General features: G+C 40.5%; 1 protein-coding gene across 1 annotated transcript in view; it reads left to right on the plus strand.

The window, feature by feature from the left end:
- LOC128368368 (obg-like ATPase 1) overlaps positions 1–18,310 on the plus strand; it is a 44,835-nt gene extending 26,525 nt beyond the window's left edge. Inside the window, exons 8-11 of the mRNA XM_053329157.1 lie at positions 11,027–11,167; positions 11,714–11,810; positions 15,445–15,567; positions 17,865–18,310. Coding sequence (XP_053185132.1) covers positions 11,027–11,167; positions 11,714–11,810; positions 15,445–15,567; positions 17,865–17,966 — 463 coding nt within the window. The 3' untranslated portion in view covers positions 17,967–18,310. The remainder of the gene's footprint in view (positions 1–11,026; positions 11,168–11,713; positions 11,811–15,444; positions 15,568–17,864) is intronic.
- Positions 18,311–18,354: the final 44 nt, after the last annotated feature.

Raw genomic sequence — 18,354 nt, forward strand, 5'->3', positions numbered from 1 at the left:
TTTGAAGTCTGTTTCAGAGGCGACTCCATGCTCATTTGGATGCTGGCGTAATTGCGGTGTGGAGATCAAAGGCGCGCTGGCCGAGTGATGTTCCAGAGGAGACTTTACCACACAGCCCTCTCCTCTGTGCAGAGGGGGCCGCCTGCTGCTCACCGCTCCCCTCTCCCCTCTAGCCATGCACTGCCCCCTGCACATCCCCGCTCGTAAAAAATGATTAAGGCCGCATTTGTCATGTGTTTATGACTGAGAGGCATTGCGTGATAGGGAATGGCATCTACAAGAGTTTATCAAGAGGCTTTCTCCTCTTTCCTCGGCATCAGTGAGCTGCCTGGAAGACTTTTTCTCTGGTGCACATTCTGTAGTTTGTGTGTTAGAGAGGGTCATTAGAGCGTTGTTGATAATGTGGTGGCTGCAGCCTTCCCAGTGTTTGTGTGTTTTCACTTGTCAGTTAAGATACTGTTTATTTTAAAAGCTTGTTGCCTCACCATTTTTATCAGTCTTTATTTCTTTTAATAGGTTCAGTATCAGATATTTATGCAATCCTCATCCTCCTCAGAGAACTAAGAGCAGACACATTTTGTTAAGGCAAAAGACAACGTGCAGAACACTCCAGATGCTGTGATGTCTTTCTTGTCATTCCTTTTTTTTCTTCTTTTGGACAACGTGCATTAAAGTAAATTGGTGCCTCTTAAGTAGATGAGTTGACCTTTAAGGAAACCAGCAAGCGTGACCTGTCTGAGAATGCTTCTGCCATGTGTGTTCTCCTGGTGAGTGTAAGAACTGCAGGGTACCATTGCTTGAAGCTTTTATTAACTGTGTGTGTGTGTGTGTGTGTGTGTGTGTGTGTGTGTGTATTTTAGAGGGAGGGTGACTGTATTTTAGCCTTTATGAAAGTGTTTGTGTGCACTGTGTGTGTGTTTGTACAGTATGGGCACAGACATGTGTGCTTCTGTCTTTATCGACTTACCTTAAGTCTTATTATTACATTCATTTAAACTCACAGTTCAGTATTTATTTGAACATTATTTGCCTCTCAGTGTGCGTCACATTAGTTACAGTACTTCTGCCCTGCTTTTCTTTCTGCTTTAAGTTGGGAAACCACAGCTGACATAGTTGTGCACCACAGTTGCTCTTTCAGTGAACCTTTTTTTTTTTATGCCACTAAGGCATAAATTGATTTTCTGTAATTAATCCTGGCCAAATTTGTCCGGTTTGGTATTATATATGAGCAAGTCATGCCATAAAATTAAAAATTTGAGGAATCTTCTTGAGCCACATTTTTAGATAACTATGTGTTTAAAAAAGGAACTTGTTTGGTGAGATTGACGTGGGTATTTGGTTTGATCTCAGCAGACATCATTGTTACCTACCTTAAACAATGCACTGAACGCTCACCTCTCCTGTCAGTGTAAGTTAAAAGATACGTCTTTAAATATTCTATTTGTCTATTTATTTATTAATTAACAAATATCTTCTTCTAAAAATTCTCTTAACAGGTATGGTCTGCATTGTCATCCAAAAACTATTAGGAACATATCAATAAGCCACATCATTGTACTGGGTCACATGATCTTTCATTACAGTGAACTTGGACACCATCATGTTTCTGTGGATACTTGCTAGGAAACCATGTGTATCTGCAGCTGAAAGTAATCCCCAACAAATGCACAATTTACACCTTCATGAGAAACGACTGCTCAATTTATTTATACTACTAAGCTATTCTAATACTCTAGCTATTTTAAGAAATTACCTTGCCTTATTTCTTCAAACTGTGAATGTATGACTTCTTTTTAAAGATTAGAGTCTGCTGTCTTTTTAGGGAAGGGTAAGGAAGTTATATTGTAAGGTGTTGAAGAAATTCACTCAAGTCCTTGTTCAAAGTTTGCTGTGGTGTTGGATGTTTATTGATACACCGGGATATCGGTGAGGGACTTGAGTGAATTTCTTCAACAAAGGTATTGAGTGACCCCAGAATAACTGGTGTGTCACCCAAATGACAGTGTAAATATGAGGTGACATCTCTGGAGCAAAGTTTAAACAAATCCACCCATGTTTTAAGGACAATGGAGACAGGAAAAATACTTTTCTGAATCGGATTCTCTAGTTGGCCTGTAGGAGGAGCATTGACAATTAAAGTAGAGGAGACTCCACCAACAGTTGCAGCATGTCAGATATGCTGCCCCAGAAGCTTATATATATTTTACCTGCAGATGGATGACAAATTAAAGGAAAAACCAATACAGGTCTGAATGCTTGCAGTGGGGGGCGTTTTGCTGGCATGGTTTGGGTCCACTTGTCGCCCTCAAAGAGTAGGGTCACTGCAAAGCAATATAAATTTCTTCTGAGTGATCCCCTTTATCCTGTGATGAAACATTTCTATCCTTATGGGAGTGGTCTATTCCAGGATGACCATGCCCCCATCCAAAGGACATGAGGGGTTTGATGAGTATGAAAATTATGTGAATAACATGTTATGGCCTTCACATTCACCACATCTCAACCCAATTGAATGGAGGATTTTGGACCAATTTGTCAGACAGTGCTCTCCATCACCATCATCAAAACACCAAATGAGGGAATATATTTTGGAAGAACCGTGTTCATCGGTTGAGTAGAGTTCACACACTTGTAGAATCAATGCAAGGGCACAATTAACCTGTTCTGTCAAGACACTTTATGTTGGTTTTTCCCTTTAATTTGTCACCCATCTATATGTCTTCTCCAAACAGGTCATATGGTAAATAGATCCTTCATCTTCTCAGCTATAGAAATGACTTATATTTTTGACTTATATTTTGGATATCAATTTTTGGGCCCAGTAATATGTATTTTCTTTTTGTCTAATCATTTTGGCAAGAAGCTGGCAATTTCTAAGTACCCCTCAAGATTTTAGAGACAGCAGAAAAACTGAGATGGGTTGAGGGGGGAGGGGTTATTATGATTCACTTGAAGCCACTCCATGAAAGCAGTCTCTGAAACCCACTTCAGCCATTCCAAACCATAATTCCCATAAACACAACTGAAACTTTATTGAGTGCAAAACCACTGACTCCATCCAAGTTTTTAGGAACTACTATCTTGGGAGTTACAGTTCACTTTTCAAAGCCATGTGGGAGATATACGATCACTTGCTCTATTTCCCACACTTGTGCACAGTGGACAACTGTGCACAAGTGTGGGATCCTGAGAGACACTATTCCACAGTGAGATGTGTACCCGTACTGTCCACAGTCAGTCCTAATGGATCCTTTTAGCTTGTTTTCAATGAGAGAAAACAACAGGACAAGCTGTATAGTAAAACTGAAACAGATGGTGTTAATAAAGTCTTGTCGGTCCAGTTAGCCCAGTTAGCCCAGTTATTGATTGCCCCTAGTTCAAGAAATGAAAGGACACTGTTGACATGTCAAATGTCACCCTGTTGTCTTTGTTGTGTCTCGGTGGTTAAGACATGCTGCTGTAGTTGTAACTAATGAGATAGACCCTAAACTTGGGACAAAAGACATTTCTTCTGTCACAAAAGCAAATGAGCTTCTTGTTTGCCTCATAATGATCCTGCAAGAAATCAGTTTGCAGGACACTAATGCTGAGTGAGTCTCCTGTCGTTCATAATGTATGTAGACACCTCTGTAGCAGCACTGCTTTCTCCTGAAGGCACCCTGTAAATCCTGTAGTTTGGCTTTGCAGACATAAAAGAAATGTCTGCAAGTTTCAAGTGTGTCTAATGATATATTTTGATAGCCTTGGTTTTGTTGGGCTATGCTTTTTATTATCTTTGTGATAAGGTTAAGAGCGAACACACATGCCACAGTGCGTCGCCTGCAGCCTTGCCAGCTCTAATGAGAAAAATAAATGAATTTAGTGTTGCCACATACAGCTCCTCAACGCTTATTATCAGGATTATTGTTGGAAAAAAGATGCTGGATTGGAAGGGGGCATGATTGGCTGATGTTACATATGTCCTTGATTACCTTCCCTCTGCTTTTATTCTAATAAGTGGCATTCTTTGTACTCCCTAGGACAGCTAGACAGTCTGACACACGATGAGAATAAATATTGCATGTGGTAGACATTAAGCTGTCATCCAGGAAAAAAAGAAGAGATGGAGAAATCCGTGTGGTGTTCTTTGGCGCTACACTTTGCCTGCTCTTGTCACAATTGTCACATCTTGATGACTCCCCCACTCTACCCCAGCCCCCTTATTTTCTCTCACCCAGTCAACCGCTGTGAATGACAGCATGGATACCCCATATAGAGAATTATTTTGGGTAATGTACAATGTACTCTCGTGAGTTACTGTTTTAATATCCAATGTTTTTCATTCAGCTCTCACAAAAACCCTAAACATGGCCATAGCTTTGATAATGTCTCAACAACCGTCATAGAGATGAAACTGGGAAAGTTGGTCTGTTACTGTCTTTTTTAGCTATCATGTGCAAACATTTAACGTCACAAGATTTGTCTTCAAAAGTTTAATGGGTTTAGTAATCAAAGGAAAAAAAACTTGTTCAAAAAAAGCTTGTTACAAGCCCACCCTTGACGTTTGTTTTAGGTATGATGTGAGATGATGCTCTTAATTAAAGCTGCTCCCATTGTGCCTGCACTGGGTTCTGTTTCCTTCAGCCCATGACTGCTTTGAAGGCTGAAAGAAGTTGACAATATTGGCAATAGTGCGTGTGTGTGTGTGTGTGTGTGTGTGTGTGTGTGTGTGTGTGTGTATATGTGTATATGTGTGTGTCAGATATCCTTCCTTCTCAGATACTGATGTGTAATGGCTTTCCATGCAGCCATGGCCACAGGGAGGAGAGAGCGTCTGCACTCTCGTCGCTCAGGAGCGCACCACTGGGAGGATGAAAAGCTTCCCACAGAGCCCCCGACTTCCCAGCCTCAAAAGCCACCATGAGCTCATACCTCTCATTTCTGTCTTTCTTCACAGAGGAAGGAAAGGGGAGGGAGTTAGTATACGCTGTGTGCCGCAGCATCCTAACCCCCTAAGATTCTCTTCCCTGCAACCTGTGACCATCAGAACAGAGGGGACCCAGGGTTTATTACTTGATGAGTCTTTGCCTGGCATGCAAGCCAGTAGCTGCAAAGAAATGTGAAATATCTTAGTAACACAAAAGGCTGCCAGGTTCAGGTGCTGGGCCCTTCACCTGCGGGTGTGTCAGGGATGGAACTGTGGAGGACCCAGGTAGTGGATTACTCTTCAGGTCAGTCAGCATTCAATTGCATCTGAAAGGAGCACTCAAACTGGAGATGATGGCCCACCTTTTACAGGCTTAACTGGCTAAGCACTCCAAATAAAGCCAACCTGTATGAATGTATGTTAGACGCAAGCCCAGGTCATTGTCTCAGGTAGCTGCCCCTGTACTTTGGAAGCTCCCATTGTTTTCCCCTCCTGAGCCATTTAAGCAGATCAAAGCTCTGACAAAGCCCAGGGAAGCCCCAGGCATGCAGAAACACAGGAATTATCCACCCCCCCTCAGGATTCCCACACAAAAAGACAAATAGACTAGCCCCAGAGGGTGGACCCCTGTGGGACGTTTCCATTCAGACCCAATCTGTTGTGGAAGCTCCAATTGCTTTTTTTAAATTTTCATTTTGTCATTTAACAATATGTAGAGCTTTAAATTAGATGTATTATAATTGCAGCAAGCTTAAAATCTAAAGCCATCTTGCAGATGTAAGATAAACAGACTAATGATGTTTGTGAACTGAAAGCAAAATCTATTTTGTGTTTTAGATCTGTAAAAGTTAGATAAAAGCATATTGAAGAAAACTACTGTCATAGAGCATCAGGAAGAGCACAAACATGGCTTGTTCCTCTGCCTTGTTTGAGCCTTCAAGCTGGTGAATGATTAGCAGAAATAATGTCCCTGTCACCCTTAATCACATTAAAACGTGGTTAACATTTAATTTTTCCCACTTGATATGCAAAAATTTCCACTTGATTTGCAGCAAAGGCCATTGGAATTCCATTATAAAAAGAATAAAAATTTCAGGCATCATTTGTTCAGAGAAGGATATCAAGACCAGAAAGTGCTGAATCTTTCTATTAACCGAGCAGTGAGAGATGGCACTCGATGCCGGGACATAATGGGAGACTGACAAGACATGCACACTCACACACACATTTTATCATTGGATATTTAAACATTTTTTTGGTGTAACTCAGACCTGTTAAAGCTTTTTAAAAGAGCACCTCAGCTAACAAATATGTTACACTACATTATACATTATTTTGAATGTAGAATTTTACAAATACACTTTTTTCTTAAAAGATGAGGATATTAACGAAAAGAGATATAGCCAATAAACGTTCTCATGTTACAGAAAAAGAGGAGACACTATATGTCACAGAAATTACTTAGCCATAAACATAAAGAGGCCATGATGCAGTGAAACATGATTCTCATCAGCACTTTGATTTTCTGTGAATTAAAGTATCCTTCATCATTTGAAATATCATGAAGGACTGAAAGATGGGAACAAAGGCAAAAAAAAATGTATGGCATGTTTTACATAAACATTTTCCCCAATTTACACAATCCATATAAAATTTCACACAAATAATTGGAAAGGATTCAAATACAAATTGCAAAGTGGTGTGGGTAGACAGCAGTGAAGTCGACAGAATTGGTTTTGGGAGTCATGTTGACGGAGCATCAAAGCTCTTAATTGACAGTGCTTTGTTTCTGGAGTTGAGGGAAGGGGGTGTTTCATGTTCCTGTGGCAAGGTGTTTGTCTGGTCCTGTGTCACTCAGTGCAAGGACCCAGAGACCCCCGTGCTCATTTGCAGCTCACGTTCTCTGTCTCGCCTTCACATTATTAAAATCATCCCTCAGTCCTCCACCAAGAGCCTCTTTGTTACTTGGCTGGCTTGGCTCAGCTCTGTCAAGTCTTCACCAATTACAGTCTCAGGTACAATAGTCTATTCAAAGGATCACAGCCCTTGACTGGTGTGGAGAGAGTGATTTGTTAATCATTATTCAGCTGCCTGTAGAAGCACAACACCTGAGGAATGCAAATAATGTGCCACCAAATAATAAATAATAAATAATACATTTAATTTGTACCACACATTTCATTCCTAGTGAAACCCAAAGTGCTACAGTATAGCATAGAATACACAACATAAAGAAAATAGTAAGCTTTCATAAATAGAAAAAGGTTTTTAGGCCTGTTTTAAAAGAGTCCAGCATCTCTACTGCCCTCAGATGGTTAAGAAGGCTGCTCCACATGGGTGGTGCAGAAAAGCAGAAGGCTTGATCCCCCATGGTGTGGAACTTAGTACTGGGGGCCCAGTGGATCAAGCTGTTGATAGAGCTCAGGTTGCGGATGGAGGTTTGTGCTATGATCAGTTCCTGTAGGTAGGGAAGCACATGCCCATTGATGGATTTGTGTGTGAGTAGCAGGACTTTGTGGTCAACCCTGAAGGAGACTAGCCTGGGTATACCCATGCTCTCTTACCAGCGACATTACGCTCCGCTCAGAACGTTAGCATGGCCACCAAGACAACATTTTCGCCTGAGATAGGGAACCAATCACAGAACGGGGAGGCGGGCTCAAGGCGATGACGACTGTAGAGCGAGTCTGTTTACACCGAGCATGGCGACCACAGAGGTGCAGCAACCGTTCGAAGCAGCAGTAGATTGTGTGCTAAATAAATTGGAAGGCAGGGCTGCAGAAGGATTTTGGGCAGTTTTGATGCACAGCTGAGTATCATCAGCATATCAATGAAAAGACATCCAATGTCTGCCGATGACATGCCCAAGGTGAAGTATGTAGAGAGTAAACAGGATGGGGCTGAAACCCAATCCTTGTGAAACCAACTAGACGTGCATCCTCCCAGTCAGACATACTCATTCCTGAAACCATGGTTGGACCTAGGTAGGACTGAAGTCAGTCCACTTGTGTGGAGGCACTCGTAAAGCATAGTGTGATCTACAGTGTTAAATGCATGCCCAGGTCTTGGAGAATCAGGAGAAAGAACACGTCCAGCTGTCTTTATTTTCCCCAGGTCATGAGTGAACCAGGGAACAGAGTGGGAAAATTGATCTCACATGTCTTGACAGGGAAATGAAGCTCAAAGCCACCATTCAAGATTTATTGTAGAGTAATACTAGTTCATCCACTGATGCAGAAGCTGGGCACGTGATGTGCTGCAGGTCCGTAGTCATGATGGGTGGGTCAGTGATTTTCCAGTTCCAAAAAGGCATTTGACACTTTCACGCTTAGGTATAGGGGGTGACAGGAATGTCAAATCCATTTAGACCAACTTGTGGTCAGACACACTTAGACATAAACCTGTTGATTATTGATGGTGGCGAAGTCAGTGATGACCAGGTTAAGTGTGTGCCTCCTAGTGTGAGTAGGGACATCAACATGCCGCTTACGGACAATATAGGAACTCCACTTTAAAATGAAAGTTGTCATCGTATATTCATATCACCAACAATGACAATGTTGGGTGGAGCCACAGATGATATGCACCGTCAGGGAGTATGGAGGTTTACATTTTAGAACAAGGTATTCAATAGAAGAAAGATCAGGCATTGGCAGGGGAGACAGTTTAGCTGTGCTACTAAAAGTGACAAACTACAGCTGTTATTATCTCAGATTGGATTTTTCTCCTTTTGGAGCAGCAGCCATCTCCTATGTTTTCAGGTTTTTGGCTTTGACTAAATATGCTTTACTTTTCTGTCCTTTATTGGTGAGACACCGGTGAACACCTTATTGCGGTGGCAGTCAAACATCATCTTTGCATACAAAACAGAAAGGGAAATATTAGGTTACGGCTCTTAATAGATGTGCACCTGAACAGACAGATATGACATATGAGGCATTTCAGATTTACCCTGTCGTGTGATTCTACCTTGTTGGGAAAAACATCCATTCAAAGCAAAACTGTCATCTTCCTGGACCTGTTACCCTGTCATATATTGTATATTGACAATCATTAGGCATCGGCAGTGATATGTGGCTGTAGGTGATAAAGTAGTGACATTGTTATTGGAATAGATGTGGTATTGAGGTGGTTGGGTCCCTCCCAGTCTTTGATTCTTATGGGCTTTAAACAGGAATCTAGGATTACAGATAATGACAGGGACCCTTTAGAATCAATCTAGCCTAGGAGCTCTGTCAGCCCGCCGTGTGAAAATGGATTTGTGTGATGCTGTTCTTTGAGACCTGTTCAATCCCAGGCTGAGAGTTTGTGGGGCTAATCTCATAATTGCCCTAACCCCCTTATATTGTTCTGACTGAGAGTTACCATTAACTGTGAGGATATCTTTGTCCTGCAATGTCAGGTGTCCTGCTGCACTGGAAGACAAAAGAAAAAAAAATCAGGCAGTTAAGAGAATGACAAAGACATTTATAAGCAAGGAAACACTTAGTGGTTAGTTTTGCTCCTTCCTGGCTTCAAGGTAAATGTTAAGTTGGATAATTACTGGGTGAATTAACTTTTTGTGTGTTATATAAAAATTAAGCAAAGGAACAAAAACTTGGTGGTAGAATGTAACTGTACATTTATTCAATATTTAAAGACCGTGTAAAGTGAATTCAGACATTTTCTTCTAAACACATTAAAGAGGTCATAAATGTATTTCTAAAAAATGTGTAAAAAGCATTTCAACCATTTAGATTTGAATTGTGGAGCTAGGCTTCACAAACTGTGTTTCGAGATTTCTGTGTTCAGGATTTAGGGGGCGGGTCTGAAAATTTGCATAAATTCGCCCCTGCTGCTGTAGAGGTATAAATCTGGTATAAATACATTCAGCACACACTACTACTACTACAGTCTCCAGTTAGCCGCCGAGTAAGCCGCCGAGCTAGCAGCTGAGTTAGCAGCAGAAAGCTCTCTGACGTAGCGTCCATGTTTTGGGTAGAGGTGGTGACTTCGATTGACAGGTGACACTTGGTAGGGGGCGGGGTTTCAGCAGACTCGGCGGGCACGCCCACATTGTTTGGTAGCAGAGAAAAAGGCTGAGTTTTACACAACTTTGAAGCCTAATTTCATATATTTGGCGATTTTTTTAATCATTCAAATTTGGCAGGGTGGTGAGCAACACACTTTTCTGTGGTATGTCAAACTCATACACACATATTTATTCTCTCTTTACATAGACTTTCAGTGTTCATTTTACGCTACTATACATTATTGGACTTTTTCTTAACTACATTTATCCGACAACTTTAGTTATTTTGCAAGTTTATACAAATGATGTAATCAACCTCTAAAATACGATATTCATAGAAAAGAAAATCTTACCAGTCTCTATTTATTATCTATCAGTTCACTGTAAATATTCTGACCTGTTCTCAATGCAAATCAACAGTTTTGAAGTATATTATGTTTCATAATTTGAGTGCAGCAATCTGCAGCTTCATTGTCTGTTTTTTCAAGATACAGACACAAATTTCTAGATCATTTTAGAATAAGTGGATTTGAATTACAAAATGGTTCAAAAAGATTCTAAGAACTCAGATAGAAGCAGTTGATAGAGATAGAAATGCCAAATACAATCAAGGCTTTTGCAAATTAATTTGCCCAAATGTATAAAAAAGTAGTTAAAATGACATCCAACGTGACAGTAAAGTCCTAATCACACATTACTCCATTAATAATAATGATCCTGTATATATACACAACACTGTAAAGGGGATCATTTATGTACACTTATAAATACATCTGCACATCTACTGGTGCTTAAGTAATATTTTGAATGCAAGACTTATATTGTAATAGAGTATTTTAACAGTGTTGTATCGCTGCTTTTACTTCAGTAAAGGATCTAAATACTTCTTCCATCATTGGTCATGAAGTGTGTATTTCTTTTTAAATCTTTTTGAATCTGTGCTCCTTTATATAAGCACATGTTGAAAAATCTTGGAGGTAATGCCAGGCTCAAAATAAAATAATGTCTTCTGTTGAGCTGCTCTCGTGAATATGCATCCATTAGCGTGTAACAAATAATTTCATATTAATCAAGTCCTCTAACTAGTTTTGTGGCTACTGTTTCACCAGGTTGGTGAAAATCAAGGAGTGGGTGGACAGTCACGACCCCGGGGCCTTGGTCATCCCCTTCAGCGGCGGCCTGGAGAGCCAGCTACAGGACCAGAGTGAAGAGGAGAGACAGAAGTACTGCACAGAGCACAAGACGCAGAGGTTAATTAGCATTCAGTCTCCCCACACTTTATTATCAGCTGTGTCCTCCATGCACTCCTTTAATTGCATGTGCTGATAGAATAATAAATGGCAGAGTAATTACCATTATAAAGCAAAGGATCCCTCTTCTTACTGAACAACTCAGTCAAAGGGTTTTCCTCTAAATTAAGTTTTTAACTGTCATCTGTCATCGGTAGGTATAATTATAACTTGGGCATTTTGGGTTTATTGTTCTCGTGTGAAAACCTCTATGGAGAGAAAAATTGTGACAGCTGATTTTTTTTTCTAGCGGCACAGAACGAGGCATCGGGTTGAATTCTTAAAAATGCTAAATGAGCTTACAAGCTTTCTAATTAATCAAAGAAACCATTGGAGAGTTGAATGTCTTATGTGAAACGAAGTGACCCATCTTATTCACTTAATGAGTTTATATTTGAATGAATGGGGCCTTGCCACTGAAGTGAACTTTGTCTAGGCGTCAGCGGCAATAAAGAATATTTAAACAGTTCAGACCCTTCGATTCAAGCTGAAATTTCTCCCCACCAGCGCCTTGACCAAGATCATCAAGACAGGCTATGCAGCCCTGCAACTGGAGTACTTCTTCACTGCTGGACCAGATGAGGTCCGTGCATGGACCATTCGGGTAAGAGCCAGCTGCCTGCTGTGCACATGTGCAGACTGTGAGGGTGTGTACCAGACATACACACACTCACACACAAATGAATACACAGTGTCCCACGTTCCACCCTGCTGGCACCCTCACTGATATCACACACTTTCAACTTTGTCATGGTTGTGCTTTAGCTAGTCATTACAGGCCAAGGATAACTTCAATTACTGGTGAGCTGCTGAACAGTGAAAGTGGGGGCTACATTGATTGAGGAGGGCAACAATTGATTTTGCCCATTACGTCCATGAGAATGTTTCCATCCTGTGCAGATCTGCCTGCCCTCCTCCTGCCGCTGGAGATAAGGAGCCTGTGCATTGTGCCTGCCTAATCTGTGTGACGGAGGTTGTCTGTGCCAAAATTGATGTCGCTTTTCATTCGACTGTTTGTGGGCCTTGCTGGGAGCTCCTCCTCCCTGTGTGTCTCAGTTTACTGAGCCCGGCCCGCTGAGAGCTTTGTGCAACGGGATCGCAGCATTTACATCAATACAGATGTTGGCTTTGCATGCTGGTGTGGTGAAAGAATCTTCTCTTTTTTCTTTGAACAAATGGGAGGATTGAGCGCAGCTATAATAAGGTGTTCGACTGATTCAGGAGTTACATGTAGGTGGTTAAAATATACAATAAAGTAACTTTTTGAGAAACTTTTTAAGATTTGAATTGTATACTAATCATTCGTCCATTTCCTCAGATATTTTAAGGGATTGCAATTTTGACACTGAATAAAACTTTTACAGCAGGTTTTGTTTCCTGAATATGAGGAGCGTCAGTGTCCACATTTTAGTGGCAAATTATCAGGAAATTCTCCAGCTTCTCATTGTTCAGTTTGTTGAATAGGCTTTGTTAAATTCTGGGTATTTGACAGCAATAATAGCCCAAAAATCTTATGAAGCTTGAATTTAGAATCAGAGCTGTGTTTTTGTTGTATTTTCAGCCTATTTTAAAAGCCTGTGAGATTTGAAGTCTCAACCTGTTTCTTTGAGATGTTTTAAGAACCTGCAGCAGGTTGTAAAAAGATGAATGAATTTTAGTGTTCTTGGTATGGTAAATCAAAATGAATGTGCACAAATGATTAACAGCATTACAGCCAATACTTCAAACTATATTTAATTGCATTTATTCATTCTCAATAAATAATTAAACTTCATCTAATACACTATTGCAGATCAGTCCACTATCAAAATCCACAACACAACAAAATGAGTAAAATATGTATATAATTATCTAACAAGTTTAAGCACGTCTAACATTTCAGAATGCTTTTATGATGTTCTTTACATGGTCCTTAGAATTTAGTGCAAACTGAAATTAATGGCTTTTAAGGAGTAAGTGAGTGTCAGGGTCCTGGTCTTGTTTACATTCAACCACCCGCCACCAAAGCTGGCCTTAATACTGGGCCACGTAATTTCATTTTTCTGAAGATCAGCGTAAACTGATGATTTGAGGGAACCTGACTGCAGAGGTGAGCCTGGTGGGGAAAACACTGGCTGCAATATGAGCTCTGGGTCTTAACAGTCAAAAACACCAATTATAGATCCATGTATGGATTTCTCACAAAACAAATCCCTTGTCAAAAATGTTGTTTTTTTCTATTTGACTATAAACCCCATTGAGTTGTGGTAAGCTGGATTTAGGGCTGGACCAGTTTTCTCACAAGAGGACATTGACAGTCCGGTGATGGAAGGTCAAAATGTAACAGATATGCAATCACTCTAAACTGTTCCAGGTATTTTTTTAATGATATATACTTACACAGTATCCAATATATCTAATGTTGCAACACACGAGGAAAGAAGTGTATGTGATCTGTATTCATTTTTCAAGATTTTTTCAGGTTGTTTTGCTCTCTTTGATCTGTTGGTTAACAAAGAAGATCTCCTCTGGCCACTTATAGATACAGGACATCACAGTTATACAGCATAGGCCTTAGACTGCCTGCCAGCAGAATGTCCCTCACTGATATTTTGGACAAATATTCACATTTTGCAACAAAACTGCCATGATTCTTTTTCCACTGACCAAATCAGAAAAATATTGAACTGCTACACTTCTAAATAAGAAACAACATATTTAAATGACTCACCTAAGCATAAATGTTTATTATTGGTAATATTAGTGTTGTTGCAGATGATGCAGGTCTGTGGAAATCTGTAAACAGGGACTTGTTACTTTTTTATTATTATGGCATCTTAGACTGTGTACAGGCCAGAGGCGAAGGTGAGCTCACTGTCTCCTTTTACACAGGATGCATTACATTTGTCAGATGACATCACCGGCATAAGGCGCACACTCGTCTCAGCATGACTGATGTCCTCCCTGTTTACAAAAAAGTCCTGAAACACTTCAAAGACATCCTAAAAAACACGGTTGTCATCCTCGACATAAGTGATTACAGCCAGCCTTGATTGTGTGTGAGGGGCATTTAGTCAGGTAAGCATCAGTGAGTAACTATATTAAGCCAATATATCTTGCATTGTAAAAACTACACTCAGTAATGTCGTGTTCCTAAGTCCTTTAACATGCTTTATTAGGCAGCCTCGAGGTGACCATTATCTATCAGCCTGCTCTGCATAGCTCTTAACTAGGACAATGTGGATCTCTTGTAATGCGCCGTATGAAAAAAAAAATCCCTCCCTTAATCTATTTTTCTCCAGATAGACAAACCTTGATGCTGATTAATGGTAGTTAAACTCACAAGCACTCCGTCAATGAGATTGCAAAGAGATGGTAATGTATTAGAGTCATTAAATACGCATCATTCTTTTGGCATGAAATATGTTGACCCCAACCTGATTATATACATAATTAAAACTGCTCAACAGTTCCTGAGCACAGAGCTGCAGAGCAGAGAGAGAGCGAGCAGGTCGACAGGCAGGAGTCATAATGATACACAGCAGCCACGTCACTTGTTTGGGTCATTTGTCATTTCTGCCCAGCATTATTTCAGCGCATATAAATTGCACATTTTATCAGTCACCAGTTGTGTCTTCAAGTGTTAAAGAGGATTCAGGGCACAAAGAATTTATAAAACGATCAACCTGGCATCTGAAATAACTTTAGAGGCACATTTAAATGTATGTTTTGAACATAAAATCAGCACTGTCTAGTCAATTTAAAGACATCAAAAACAGACTCACATACTCCAGAACTTAATGCATTCCTGCAACTACCACAAAGAAATATTATTGAAGGTCTGAATTGAATTTGAATTACCAAACTCTGGTGTATCAAAATTGCAAGGCCTGATGGTCTATACCACCCTGGCCTCTCACTGCAACACTGGGTCTTCTTGCTGCTGTGACCAGAGAACCGAGCAGCGACCCACAATGAGGCAAGATTGCTTGGACAGAAATCAATACCACCACGGAATGGGAATCAGAAGGCTTTGATAGCAGTGCTGGGTCCTTATCGGTGTCCAGGCTGTCCTAGCTGAGCACAGCCTAGTGGAAAGCTATCCAGAAATCAGGAGTGAGGAAAGAAAACCCGACTGAAAACATCCCTGAGTGATGCTCACAACGCTATCACCCTATCAAACACTGTGTCGTTCGCATGCTGTAATCCATCTTCTCCAAAACAATTCATTTGTCCTCTCTTTTCCTTCCTTGTGACAGAAAGGAACTAAGGCTCCACAGGCTGCGGGGAAGATCCACACAGACTTCGAGAAGGGCTTCATTATGGCGGAAGTAATGAAATTCCAGGATTTTAAAGAGGAAGGCAGCGAGAGCGCTGTCAAGGTGAGCAGTCAGGGTGCCAGAGCAGATGAGGGGAAGTCTCCTGTGATCAGTGGAGCTGACAGTCACCACACAGCTCCTACTGCAAACTGCTCTTCACCTTTACTCAGGGGAAGAAATTACTGCACACACTCCAGCACCACTCCTGACAAGCCAACTGATTCTGGCTCTAAACACTGCCATTCTGCTCCAGCTGTGCATATCTTTATCACAATGTGTCTTAACTGGCTGATGGTAGTTCTTGTTCGTAGCTCAGCGCAGTCGCTCAGAGGTAGCACTTCTTCACCTCGCCAGGCATTTATCAGATCTATAGAGTGTGCTGTTAGCTCAGAGCTCTCTGTCACCAAATCCCCAAGCCACTGTAGGAATGTGACAGTGATATAAAGCGGCAAGTTAAATAAAGTGTGAAATTCCTCAAATAAGGACTGTTTCATGGATGGGTAGTGCAGAAATGTGACTTGCATATCTTATTTTTATGATGGCCGGTGTTTGTTTTGACCTTTTAACTGGGCTGTGGGTTGTTCATGTGCACACACCTGTCAAATGTAATAACTGATTTCATGGTGAATTTGTGAGGACAATAACTGGGCGTACAGCAGGTACTTTTGCTAAATGCTTTAAAATGCTATGTAACTATTGTTTCAAATTTGACATTAATTTAGTTTCATATCAGTAAACTGTAATTTACTAACTGAAGGTACAGAGTTAATAATCAGTTAATCAACACTGTAGGATGCCTTTCACATCAAAGATGCTCATTTTTCAAATTTAATTTCTGTGTCGAAGAAAAATTAGATTTCATTCTCAGTTAATTGAATTAAGGCAGAAATGACTACAACCTTGCTACGTGTGACATTTGTGAGCAGCAGCCGTAAGCACACTGTTACAATCCCATACTATCACCACCATCAGCTGCCCACTTACAGACTCAACTAATGTAATTATGGTGACACACAGGGACCTGCAGGGACTAGTGTGGAAAGGAAGCATTATGAAAACATTTAAATCTCTTTACTATTCAAGCCCCTTTTTAAATAAGTATTTAATATTTAATGCAGCAGCAGTGTATTGTCCACACCCTTCATAAGCTGCAAACAAAGGGTGAAATGTGTCGGCCTCTTGGGGGTTTCACCATTGTTATCCGAGGTGGAGATCTGAGTGTCAGCTCCTTACTGCATGCTCTCTTACTAATCCCTTTTTGGGCCTCATAACAACATGGAGCGTTTCTGACTGTGGCATTAAGGTCCATGCTATTTAATGCCAGTTGTGGGAATAGGCTGCCTGAATAAGGCCCATGTACGGGGATATCACATTATTAGTAATCATATCTGCTTAAGCCAAGCTTGCTGCTCCAGATGGCTGCTTTCAAGTGCAAATGAACCAGTTAGACGTGTCTGGTTTAATACATACTCAGGAATCACAAATAGCCATTGATTTTTTTTCCTGTCTCCCTCTCCATCCAGTGTTTCTGGTGGTATTGAGCTTGGATTAAATGGTCTCCTGAGCCTTTAAAGGGACATTGATTCTTCTAATTAATTGTGCGCTGTGCAGAACCAGAATGCATAAACCTGTCCGTATTAGCACTTCAAGTCAATTATTTTGAGTTTGCCGGGAAGGAGAACAAACACTTACTGTACACAAAAGAAATGTTAGAACTTATTTTGTTTCCTTGAGAAGTTTGATAGTGCTGTAATCAAAGACTTATTAACATTTTGCGCTTGTGCACAAGAAACTTAAATGGGCAGAAGAGAGGATTATTCACTCAGTGGGAATTCAGGCACCCCTTGAACAAAAAATGGATGCAAGTGTGTCTGTGCGTGTATGTGTGTGTGTGTGTGTGTGTGTGTGTGTGTGTGTGTGTGTGTGTGTGTGTGTGTGTGTGTGTGTGTGTGTGTGTGTGTGTGTGTGTATGTGTGAGAGAGAGAGAGAAAAAAAAGAAACAGAGAGGGAGACTATGACATTTGCAATTGGAGTTAAGTTATTGTAGGAGATAAAAGAGATTGGATACTAATCCTGGACTATTATTTTATTTTATTTTTTACAATATACATGTCATAATGTGCTTTATAGTGCCCATTTTACCAATTAATGAATAGCAAGAGTACTATGTAACATTTGCTTATACAATACCATACACATACAAGATATATATATATATATATATATATATATATATATATATATATATATATATATATATATATATATATATATATATATATATATATAATATATAAGAAAAATAATATATGTTTGTTTTTAATCATTGTGTTTTCTTGTTGTTGTTGTTGTTCTCGCAGGCAGGGGGAAAATACAGACAGCAGGGAAGAAACTACATCGTTGAAGATGGAGACATCATCTTTTTCAAATTTAATACACCAAATGCACCAAAGAAAAAGTGACTAGAGAACAATTCACTGCTTTACATAACTGACTGGCTGTGCGGGTCTGACACCCACTGCCACACTCTCACTTTTTGTTTTCTGTCCTGTAGGATCAAATCCCCCCTCTGTGCCAAAGCGCAGGTTCACTAAACTCTGACAGCTTTGCTATTTAAGATCAGGATCGGCCCCCCACTCCAAATTGTAGCAGCATTTGAAGGAGCATATTACTCTCCAGATACTTCATTAATCTCCATCACGGGTGCCAGCACTGACACAGCTGACAGCGGGGACAATGCCACCTGCTCCTCTCCCCCTTCTGCAGATAATGCATGTTTTACAGTAGCCCAGATGTCTACACTCAATAAAACATTTTACAAAACCAGTCTCTGTGTGTTTTGGGATGTCT

Source organism: Scomber japonicus, chromosome 11 (assembly GCF_027409825.1).
Source record: "Scomber japonicus isolate fScoJap1 chromosome 11, fScoJap1.pri, whole genome shotgun sequence".
NCBI lineage: Eukaryota > Metazoa > Chordata > Actinopteri > Scombriformes > Scombridae > Scomber > Scomber japonicus.